The 12630-nt window shown below is 37.7% G+C and overlaps 1 protein-coding gene across 2 annotated transcripts in view; it reads left to right on the top strand.

Annotated features, from left to right (window-relative positions):
* dnmbp (dynamin binding protein) overlaps window positions 1–12630 on the top strand; it is a 49915-nt gene that overhangs the window by 13326 nt on the left and 23959 nt on the right. For both annotated transcript variants that reach the window (XM_084134197.1, XM_084134196.1), the window contains exons 2-4: window positions 3827–3984; window positions 4175–4297; window positions 7407–9620. In XM_084134197.1, coding sequence (XP_083990323.1) covers window positions 3840–3984; window positions 4175–4297; window positions 7407–9620 — 2482 coding nt within the window. In that variant the 5' untranslated portion in view covers window positions 3827–3839. The remainder of the gene's footprint in view (window positions 1–3826; window positions 3985–4174; window positions 4298–7406; window positions 9621–12630) is intronic.

The raw sequence follows: 12630 nt of genomic DNA, 5'->3' as shown, positions 1-12630 counted from the left end.
TTTTATGTTTTTTTCTCTCTCTCTCTCGTGAGGCTTAAAGTTTTGATACTCCATCAAATGCATGAGTTACATCAGCGCATTCTTTCTGTAACTGACACACAAAATCAAAAGCAGCTGCCTCTCTCTTCCCATTCCATCTGTGACTTAACAGGCAGTATTATAGTATGAAGGCACCTTTTAAGGTTTCAGACTGGCTTTCAAAGCACTATAACAATGATCACATTCAATGTGCTTTAGAGAACCAAGAATTTGTTTAATAATTTACCACTTTTATTTAGGGATGATGAAATAAATATCCCTAATATCTTCTGATAACCTTTATGGTACCGATATATCATGGTCAGATGAGGGATTTTTTCTATTTAATGTATAGACCTTATTCAGAACAGCACCATGACAGGTATGAAAGTGAGGCTGTGAGGAATAGACTTTCAAAAACTGACCCTAAAATTTTAAACAGTATATCGTACATTTACAATGATTGAAGATTTTAATTTTTAATTTAATAAAAAATGGTGTAGAATTTTATTAGTATCACAATACTTTAAAATGTTTTAATAACTTAAAATTAGCTTCCGTAAGCCTCAATAGAGGAACTGAGCATGCACAATTAAATGGCCAATATTATGATGGAGATATGATTTATCTCCAATACAAGGTTATTATAGTTTTGCATTTTTAAATTAGTTTTTATTTTAATATCATTTTCAAATTTCCTATAAATTTCAGTTTAGTTTTAGTTAGTTTCATTAATGGTTTTGTTAGTTTTAGTTTAGTTTTTATTTTGTGAACACATTTCTATTTCGTTTTTATATATTTAGTTTCAGTTTTAGTTTTAGTAATTATAGTTTAGCAGAGTCAACAGAATACTTCCAGTTAAAGACATTTGATTTCAGCAAAGTTTAATGTTTGCAGTTTACAGTTAACTCTTGTGAAAACCTCTTAATAATACAAATAAAATAATTGTTTGAGGATGAACAAAGAACCACACAAAGGCAACTAAAAAGTAAAAATTATTCATTCATACTCATTCATATTAAAAAACAGTGTGTTTTCTTTGAAAAACGGAAAAAAGACGCGGGCAAGGTCTCGATACTCGTCTTTTAAAAGTTTAACTTATTTTAACTTGAGTGCCGCATTTTTAGAACATTGTATCATGCATGTGATGCTGCAGAAGATGCGAGACTCGAGAGCAACGGTTATACATTGAAAAATAGTAGCGCAGTGGAATTGAAAAAAAGTGATTTTCTGGTAGGCTAGAGGATGACGGCTTATTAATTACGAAAACGATTATTTATTTTTGTTAATTATTTTGTTTCAGTTAGTTTTTCAGTAACTGTTGTTAGTTTCGTTTAGTTTTAGTTTTTCATTTATGGTGAAATTTCTATTTTATTTCAGTTTACGAAAATGTTTTTTGAGCAATAGTTTTAAAAATCTGTAAGTCTGTAACATCTACTGATAACTGATATGATACTGATATACTATGCATCACTTCTTCCTTCCACTTCTATGACTCAAAACATCATGAATACTGTGTTCCGCCACAGGGGAAGAGGAGTGGTGTGGTTTAACACTAGGCTTTTAATTTTAGATTTTAAGTTTCTTTAAAGTCCCCCTGTGGTGAAAATCCAGCTTTTAATGTTGTTTGTATGTCTATGTGGTGTTTTTAATATGCTTTTAGACAAACCATATGCAAATTCATAAGTCAACACCATTGCTGAGTATTTTCTGCTTAAAACTGCAGTGAACCAAAGACAGTCTCAAAAACACGGTTTGAAATCGCTGGTGTTTCTGACGTCACAAACTGCCTTGTTACCAATCACGTGGATCTCTGAGCTGGTGCGAGTGAGTGGAGGCGGGGCTAATTAGCATATTCATAGAACCGCGTATACTAAATGAGGCAAGGGTGTAGAGTTACATTCAAGCTAGACATGAAGATTTTTTTTCCAAGGAAAAAACATTTAAATATGTAATTTTGGTGATCAAAGATGAGTTTTAAGGGATAAAATTATTGACTACAGGGAGACTTTAAGGCTGTAGTATTTTGTATTTTGTCAAGAGAAGCTCTTCTACTTTCTTGTTACACCAGCCTAACTCGAACACAATCATCTATGTGAAACACAAGGACAAAATGTCACTTTCAGACGCTCTTTCACCTGGCAACTGCATGACTCTTGCTGTGACCCTTGTCACCTCCCAGTCGGGTCACCTGTTACCCCTGATCCCGACACTTGAGAGGTCCCGAGAGAGAGACACACTCTCTCTGACACACAGCAGACAGAGAGCTCTTTGAGCTTCTTAAACATGTGCGTTTCAGCTCTCATTTCCTCTCTTTATCATTCTCTGTCTCTCTCGTATTCACACTCAATTACTTAATTCTCCATTCAGTTGGGATTGGCTTCATTAGTGGGCTAGATCAGTCTCTGTTTGTTAGTCATGAAGGAGGACTGTCACTACCTAGTTTCCCATTCTGGCAGAAACATGCTCCCCTATAAACATGTTCAAATGCTCAGGCAAATTCATATTGTGTACTTGTATACTTCATGCACACAGAACTTCATGACTCATCATTGTCTAAAACTTTGGATTACACAAGGCCTCCACCCCATTGCTCTCATGTGAATGATTTAATGATGTGTTTTAGTGTGCGAATAAACAGATTTGAACTGGTTGTCGTCCAAGAGAGAGGTGAAATCAGTCTCCCTGTTTCTTCAGCATCCAAATATACATTTATTTAGTCAATCTCATCAGGGCTTAACAATGTGAATCGCTCTGTGCCATTGTGAGACAGGTTTGAGCAATTTATCAGAACTATTACTTGTGCTAGATTGTTGCCGTCAGTTCTGTTTGTGCGTGGAGATGCTATTAAACGAGCAGATGTGCAAAAGAGTTAGGGGATGTACACACAGGGCACATTATTCACTATGTACACTTACCTTTCAAACGTTTTGGGATGTTCTCTTTTAATGTTTTTGAAAGAAGTCTCCTCTTTCTCTCATTTAAGGCTGCATTTATTTGATCAAAAATACTGGAAAAACATTGTGAAATATTATTTTTAAAATATACAATTTAAAATATCTGTTTTTTATATTAACATATTTTAAAGTGTAATTTATTCCTTCTGAATTTTCAGCAGCCATTACTCAAGTCTTAGTAATGATCCTTAAAAAAAATCATTCTATTCTAATATGCTGATTTGGTGCTCAGGAAACATTTTATTATCAGTTGAAAACAGTTGTGCTGCTGAATATTTTTGATACAAAGCATGATAATTTTTTTCCAGGATTATAAAAGAACAGCATTTATTTGAAATATATATATTTACAACTCAGTTGAAATGTGATTTTTTTTGCCTTGTTGCTGAAGATTCATCAGCAGTGGAGCTGAGAACACAGATAAAGTCAATGTGAAATGGCTTTCACAACACTTTTTACTTTATTAGAGTTAAACAAGATATTTAATGAGAAATTAAAGAGTGTATGTAACTATTTATTTATAAATCAAATCTTAACGTTTAATAATTGGCCTGACTGGACCAACCGGAAAAAAAAATCCTTATTGCTAAGCCTTGCTCATTTAGGATGCTAATACTACAAAAGCAAATTGATTGTTTGGTATTCCCTAGATGCTCATAATTGAGGATTCTTATTTTCCAAACAGTTGGTCTGACATCATGTTTTGAGCTCATCACTTCAGAATGAGTGCTTTCTCCTCTTAAAAAGGAAAAGGCATCCAACTGACAAATACATTGGGAAACCAACAATGTATTAATATTGTTGTATAGGTGTCATGTTTGATTCTTCTCTCTTTTGTTTGTGACGCTCAGGTGATGAGTGAACATGGAGGCTGGATCGGTGGTGCGTGCTGTGTTTGAGTTCCTCCCCAGCGTCTCTGAGGAACTCCCTCTGTTTACTGGAGAGGTCATTGAAGTGCTCAGTGTTGTTGATGAATTTTGGCTGCTCGGAATCAAAGATGGAGTCACAGGTAAAGTCACAGTAAAGGATTCCAGGGCAATTCCACGCAAAACTGTCACATCCATAACGCCAACTAAATACAATGGCATTGTGCTGGCGTTATGGATGTGACAGTTTTGCGTGGAATTGCCCTCCACAATGCATGTAGTCTTCTGCCTTTCACACCGGTGTTGATATCTTTTCATTCTTTCTGCCCTCAGGCCAGTTTCCCAGCACTTTTGTGGAACCTGTTGTAATCCCAGGCACCAAGACAGGCGAGAATCTGTATGTGTGCATCAATGACTTTAACTCTGTAGAAGCTGGAAACTTACCACTAAAGAGAGGTACATACATTTACTCTTAGTTATTAAACATGTATGAGTTTTAGTATAAGGAATGTGTATACTATATCACTACAAAGGGAAAATGTAAAAAATTATGAATTATGCTGATGTTTAATGCACATTTACTCACCGCACTGCACATTAAGGGCATCATTTACTCACCCTCATGTCATTCCAAACCTGTATGACTTTCTTTATTCACAGAAAAATTCAAAGACATAATGGAGTCCCAATCATGAATCTTTGGACATTTGCAATTTCTGCAATTTTTATTTTGTTAAAAAAAAAAAAAAAATATATATATATATATATATATATATATAGCAATAATATCTTTAAAATCATTCCCTCACAAAAAGCTATCATGTGGTATCAGAAGACTTGTTTTTCACAGAAGAAAGATAATCATACAGGTTTGGAACAGGTTTTTTCTTAATGACTACAGAATTTTCATCTTTGAACCAGTTATTGCTTTAACAAAGAAGTGTAATCCATACATAGGTTGATTACGGTAGAAATACCATAGGTAGCTGACCCTTAAAACCCTTTGTACTTCTATTTTCTCTTTCCTTCAGCATAAGTCCTGCTTACTCAGAGTGGCATAATGTCATATATCAGAGGTACATTTTCTTTTTTATAGTAGACAGTAGAGCCCTAGATTGTACATCACCTCTACTGTAGCCACTGAACACCCTAACTGTTATGAGGGGATTTAGAGGTTTAATTCCTCTGTTTGCTGTTTTAGCTATAGTGAATTAAAAATAGAGGCTCTGATTCATAGATCTGGTTTATTCCTGATTTTATGGTCTATTTTTAAGCTTATATCATCAGAGTTTCCAGATTTAAAGCACTATACATTCAATTTAAAATGCCATTTTTAAGAAGTGATCACAGTTCACCACTAGATGTCACTAGTTGTGTGTTTATATTGTTTAGAGAAAAAATACTCATAACCTCAACAGGTAATACACATTTTTAAAAAATCATATTTCTGTATTACTTATCTGTTATTTCAATTAGTTCCGTAATGTTTTTTTCTTCTTTTCATTGCTTGCTTTGGACAATTTTTTTGTGGTGTTTTGCACTGTTAATGTTTGTAGTAGTCAGTACTGATCTAATGTGGAAACTGTGATTCGTCTAGTGCACACTCCCTTTATTTTGATGTGAAAACACAACTGGATGAATTTAGTTTCCACTATAATGTCTATGGGGATCATATACACTGTTGTAGTTTGAGTTAAACACAATGGGAGGCGGAGACCGTCTGTGTGGAATGTGACCCCTGTGACTCTAATGGACATTCTGGCTCCTGTTGAGGTCTGTGTGTGTGTGTGTGTGTGTGTGTGTGTGTGTGTGTGTGTGTGTGTGTGTGTGTGTGCTTACTAAAACTGACCTCACCAATGACTTTACTGCCATGCAAACTGACTTGAGGTCAGAGGTGAGCTTCACTCAGCTCTAATGCTATTTACAAGGACAGCATAAAGGGAATTAAGTATTTTGGCCAGACTGCGAATATAGTGTAAACACAATTAGACAGCTAAAAGTTACAATTCCATTTACTAATAAGGTACTTAGAAGGGATAGTTCACCCAAAAATGAGAATCCTGCCTTCATTTATTCACCTTCATGTCATTTCAAACCTATGAACTGTCACATTAACAGAATGACTTTTAAAAAAAACATGGTTTAGCATGATACATTTAAGAAGAAAGATGTTTGTTATGTAAATAAGTATTAGCTAATACAAATAAAACTAATGCACATAATACAAAACATAATCCATCTCAGACCTGATATATCTTATATGATTATTTTAAGCTTGACAGAAGGTTCGATTGTTGTTCTGTTGCACATGCAGATGGACATCTTTCGCATCTTGCTATTTTTTTTTTTATCTTAAGAATCTTGTGCCATTCACATTGAATTTAAGACACTGTGTCAAATAAAAAAAAAAATAGTTTAATTTAAAAAAAGATTAACACTGCATTACATATTAAGACTAGTATTCAGAGAATGTAGAGAATGTAAACTAGTATTCTTTAATAAAAGTTTATACTATCTTAATGTACTGGCAGTCCCAATCATGAATCTTTGGACATTCTGCAAAAAAAAAATGTGTTCAAAAATGAAAGGAAAAAAACTAGCAATAATATCTTAAAAATCATTCCCTCACAAAAAGCTATCATGTGGTATCAGAAGACTTGTTTTTCACAGAAGAAAGATAATCATACAGGTTTGGAACAGGTTTTTTCTTAATGATTACAGAATTTTCATCTTTGAACCAGTTATTGCTTTAACAAAGAAGTGTAATCCATACATAGGTTGATTACGGTTGAAATACCATAGGTAGCTGACCCTTAAAACCCTTTGTACTTCTATTTTCTCTTTCCTTCAGCATAAGTCCTGCTTACTCAGAGTGGCATAATGTCATGTATCAGAATGAGGCATTTATATAGAATATCAGAGGTACATTTTCTTTTTTATAGTAGACCGTAGAGCCCTAGATTGTACATCACCTCTACTGTAGCCACTGAACACACTACCTGAGGGGATTTAGGTTTAATTCCTCTGTTTGTGTTTTAGCTATAGTGAATAAAAAAGAAAAAAAGAAAAAGCCTGCCAGGTCAATAAGAAAAAATTCACTTATATTTCAATTCATTAATTACTAAATTATTTATCCTGTTTGTCTATCCTTAGATGTTTTATTCATTTAATTACTTATTTCTTTTAAAATGATTTTACACTGTTCTTGCCTTGAAAACTTTAGATGCTGATATAAAACAAACAAATATGTAATGAAAAATTATAAATAAAATCTTAATAAATATATTCAAGAGACAGTCTATATAGACAATCTCGTTAAATCTCAAAAGTAAATTTGTCTCTTTTTCTTAATTTTTTGATATTTCTACTAAAAAAATAAATGAAACGCTCATTAAGAAGTCATGCAAGAAGGCTGCATTCTGAACAAGATGTAGAGGTTTTATTAAATACAACTGGAATTTTATTTATTACCATTATTCTTGTTCTGGTTATCACTTTGTGATATCTCAATCCTTTTTTATTCCGATGCTTATATCTTGTTCTCTCTCTCTCTCTCCTGCTGTAGGTGATGTAGTTGCTGCTGAATGCAGTGTGGATGCTGTGTGGATAAGAGGGCATAATGCGTGGGGCTCACGTGGGCTCTTCCCTGTGTCTTGCGTTAAAGAGCTGGAGCTTTCTGGTCGTTCCAGGCAGCTGTCAGAGCGCAGTGCAGCCGCCCAGGCCTCTGAGCTCCCCCCACACGCACTGGGCCAGGCCCGTGCCCTCATGAGCCTTCACGCCCAGCTGGACGAGGAGCTAGACTTTCGGGAGGGTGATGTCATCACCATCATAGGCCTGCCAGAACCTGGCTGGTTCCAAGGAGAGCTGGCTGGCAGGACAGGAGTTTTCCCTGAGGGATTTGTGGAGCTGCTCGGACACCTGCGCTCACCTCTGGAGGAGCCTGAACTTCAGACCCTGGAAAAGTATCCGGCTTACAGCATGGAAGAAGAAGAGAAGAGAGAGGAGGAAGAGCGGGATGAGGAAAATCCAGAAATGGAGACTCAACAACAGCAAGAGGAAGAAGAAGAGGAGGAAGAAGAGGGAGCTGTATACGGTATCGCGCTTTATGAATTCCGGGCCCTTGAGCCAGGCGAGCTAGACTTTGATGTCGGTGATAGGATTCGTATCCTCGCTACGCTGGAGGACGGGTGGTTGGAGGGGCAAATACATGGCAGAAGAGGAGTTTTTCCCCATCGATTTGTCAAGATGGAAGGACAGCTGCAAATCGTCCCACAAACTGAGACTTTAATTAGTGAAATTAGTGTACCCGAGAGAGAAGAAGAGTGTTACACTCCTGATTATACCTCAGTTCAGCATGATCGTTCGGTTGCAGAATATGGGCAAGAGTGGACTACCCAGGAAGACAACACGGTGTGGGACCTGGATTACTTTGAGCGCCGGGAGGAGGAAAGAAAGGATGACCATGTGCGCTACATGCACTCCGATCAAAGTTCTCAAGAGAGAGGAATGACTCCAAGTCAATCACAGGTTCAGTCACAAGAAAGAAGTCGAGAAAGACCCCCACCCCCTCAAACGCAGCCCCGCAGAGCGAGTAGCTCAGCCCACAGAGGAGTCCGAAGGACCAGAATGGGCAGCCCCAATCTGGGTAGACCCCAGCTGCCCCCCAGGCCAAGTCTTCATGCTCTCAGCAACAGGCAATACAGCAACGGTTCTCACACCAGCTTACGAGAACCTCCCCCAGCACCCATCACGAGGAACCAGAGTCTTAATCCTCCCTCCAGATCCTCACCTAGTTTCACCTGGACAAGAAACAATGGTAGCTATGCCTATCATGACAGCAGAAACTCCTTCAGCAGTAAAACCTCTGGTGAGAAGAACAGGCAGAAAAAGCTAACTCGACACGCAAGTGTCAATGATGCGGATCTAATATCCGGTGGCCGCAGCGACCAATGGGCATGGTCTCAAGGACAGGGTCCAGATGGGTTACCGACATCTCAGACGATGGGGATTTTGGATCTGTCATCTGGGGAACTTGAAGCCAAGCTTTCTCAGCAACTGATAGAGTTCGAAAGGAGCTTGCCGGGTCATGGCAACGGAGCAACGGAACAGAGCCGATGGGAGGAGGTTAGTGGCGGATGGGGCAACAAAATTTCCCGTCACTTCTCCATTATGGACTACAGCAATGAGAATGACATAATCCGTGGCTCCTCCCACTCTTCGATGGAACATCTGTTGCCCGCCACTTCCTCTCCATCTGGCTCCGCATCCTCCTCTCTGGAGAGACGGAGAATGCTACGCCCACCTCCTCCTCGACCTCGGGTCCTTAGGCCACCAGCACCTACAAACTTGCATTGTCCTCAAACCAATGGTCGTATTGCTCCTCAGCCTTACAGACCCGCACGTCCGGCACCACGCCCACCTCCTCCATGTCCACGCACCAATGCTGTGACGTCCCGCCCCCCTCCATCCACTTCCAATCCATTTTATAACTCTCCAGAAGAGGAAGAGACTGTTGAAGAGGCGGAAGAGGCAGAGGATGCTCTGGAGACAGAGAAAGAGATGGAGAGCGAAAGAGAGATGGAGCAGGAGCAATACAGGTTACTCCTGAGGTTGGAGGAGGTGGAAAGAGACATTGATATGTATTCTCACACAGCCCAGGAGCTGCAGGCCATGCTGGAAGAGGAGCAGGATGAGACTTCGAGACAACAGGCTTTGGAGAATCTGGAATTCTGCACCTACACCATGGAGACACTAACCCTGGAGCAGCAGCAGCTGCAAGGTAGTCTTTAATTCCTCTCTTTATTCTCACATCAGTAGATTGTGTTTTTACTGATACAGATATTATTCTATCTTATATCTATAATAATAACTTATAATAATAACAATAATTAAATGCTGCATGTTTCCTACTTTTTTTAATGAATGAATACTAAATTCATTTATTTAGTATTCATTCATTCTGATTCATTCATTCATTAAAAAAAGTAGGAAATACGCAGCATTTAATTGTTGTTGTAGTTATTATTATAGTGCTGCATGTTTCTCACTAACTAATAATTGTTTTATTATTTGACAGTAATAATAATTGGAACTAAAACAATTATTAGTTAGTGACAAACATGCAGTATATAGTACTATAATAGTCCTTAATCGTAATTTTTTTATTATTATTATTAAAATGCTATATGTTTCTCACTTAATGAATGGCTGTCATGTACATTGTACCTGTGTACATTATTGTTTCCTGTTGAATGCACAATGACACCAAGGAGTTGCATTAATTGCTTGAAAAAAATAGGTGGAACCGATTATTTGTGTTTTATTGGCTATTTCTGTAAAAAACTGAAGTAGCCTATGTAGTAGCATGAAATAAGACCGTATCAATGAGTTCTTCGACTTACTTCCCTGAGACTTAGTGTTTCCACATAAGCCACTCTTGTTTTATGCTGGTCACACTCTCTGACAAAGAGAACAGCAGCTCATAATAGTTCTAGAAAACAACCTGTCAGCTGGCCAATGTGTTCAGCCATGTATTAGTTTGATTTGAATTCGTAGATTTCCTCACAATATTCATCCACTATCTTCTTTTGAGGTCAAATTACATCTTGCATGTTATAGGTGTTCCCGATGAATGATTTCGATAAGCTTTTGAAACCGTCATGCAAGACAAAGTTCACCGTACTGGGTGTGGCGATACACAGAAGTTATGTTAATTCATGTTAAAATTCCCCACACTGTGTGTGTCAACATTTGTTTCCTATGAAGTCCATCTATATCAATATACATTGGCTGTTTTGCCAACATCTTCTCAAAGTTGTTGTCAACTATATTACGATCTGAAAGGGGAATTTATAAGCCTTCGTCCTTCTAACCCTCTCTCAACGCAGTAGTGTTATATTCAGCAGTTTTTCACAGAAGGTCTCTGCGTGACCTTTACACATAACCAAGGAGTAAAACACACCCGGGCATAGGACTGAACCAATGATAGGCGGAACTAATTTTCGTATAGGATAGAAACCACCTTGTTGTTTCTCAGAGTGGATAAAATCAGTAGACAGTGGCACTGGGAATATCATGTCTTTGCACAAGTCTGCACAAGTCTGATGTGATGCATTGTGCACATGATTCACTGTACAGTATAACATTTTGTGAGCTCTATGAGCCAGATCTTCTGTGTAGTTATAATTTAAAAGGCATCACCTTATAATTTCATTAACATTGGTATATTACCTATGTGTGGAATTCTGGTCCTGTTGGCTACATTTTTCCCCACATACATATGAAATACATTCTGAACCTATAGTAAGAGTGGCCTCTTTGCACCACTGTTTGTCTCTCTTTCTCTTGCTGTCTATCTCTACATTTCTGTCTGCATGTCCATTTACCCTCACAATCCATGTCTCGGTTCTGCTCCTGTTTCTTGGTGAAGTAGTGGACGACATATAGTAGTTGGGCCTCTTTGGAGATAATGGGTAGTAGAAGTTTCAGAGCCAGACTCTGGAGTTCTCTGTTGCAGCCTGTGGTGCGTCTCACAGCCATTTTTGGCCATGTTCTTAGAACCAGAACCACACATGCACCAGGTAAGACTTGAGCTGAGAGGGAGGGAGGGGAGGAGGGTGTATATATCTCTTACCATTTGGTGTTATAGAGTTCTAAAAGGAATTTATGTTTCCTTTTCATATGGAGAATGCTTTAGTTAATTAGTCACTATTTCATAGCCAAAGCATTGTATTTTCTTGCTTTATGTGTTTTTGTGTTCACAGCACGTGACACCATTATGTGTGTCGCATACTCCGTTTGCACACAGCTGTGTACACATCTTGCTTGATAAGTATAACCTGCTTGTTAGGCACAGCCATTTATTTTCAAGTGTAAGGGACAAGGAATTCCATTTAAAACTTGGATCGGTGATGGATTTGATGATAGGTCCATTTTGAAGCAAAGGAGCTTTATCAGTGGCTCTCCAGAAGTGATTATCAGGCACAGTGATGCATGCCTTTGGTTTGGAGCGCTGCCAAAGTCTTGGTGAATGCCACTTGTTTTCTGTAACGCCTATATCGTCTTGGAAAAACTGCAGTGGACCTGAGCAACTCTGTTTGTGTGTGTTGTTGAATTTTTCTCTTAAATCTTCTTCTTACCTCTTAGTTTTTTTTTAAAACTAAATTTACAAATTCTGTTCTAACTCATCAAAATAATTGTTTGTGTATTTTTATTGTGTGTTTGTGTGTGTGTGTGTTTACAGTATGCTGTACACAGATAATTAGTTTATCACAATTCCCAGCATAATCATTTTGGTGCATAATGCTTACAAGTATAGCATTGAGTCATTGTGTGTCATAATGGTGTAAGTAACCTGATTTCTTCATGAGTTTCTTACTCCATTTAAGTAGGTGCGTGTGTTGTGTCCACATTTATCATAACAGGGTGTGTTTCTCAGCAGGGAGGGTAGAAACAATGGTTATTTATTGTTAAAGTGCAGGGAGTCACTCAAGAGCCTATCAGCCATGGAGCCGTGCTTGTGAACAGCAGTTTTGTACAGGAGGGAGGAGACTCATATTTTTTATATAGTCATCTCTTCTGGAATGGAACAAACCACAAGACAAAAAATTTGGAGTAAGATATGATTAGTTATTTAAGACTATATTGGATTAGAAAGAAAAAGAAAGAAAGAAAGAAAGAAAGAAAGAGAAAGAAAGAAATAGAAACAAAGAAAGAAAGAAAGAAAGAGAAAGAAAGAGTTGAAGGAAGTTTTGGAGCTGTTTTAAAAACTTTTGTCTTATCAGACCCAC

The sequence above is a fragment of the Abramis brama genome (assembly GCF_963993115.1).
Source record: "Abramis brama genome assembly, chromosome: 14".
Taxonomy (NCBI): Eukaryota; Metazoa; Chordata; class Actinopteri; order Cypriniformes; family Leuciscidae; genus Abramis; species Abramis brama.
Note: the sequence above shows the minus strand (reverse complement) of the source record. Positions and strands in the feature narration are given on the sequence as shown.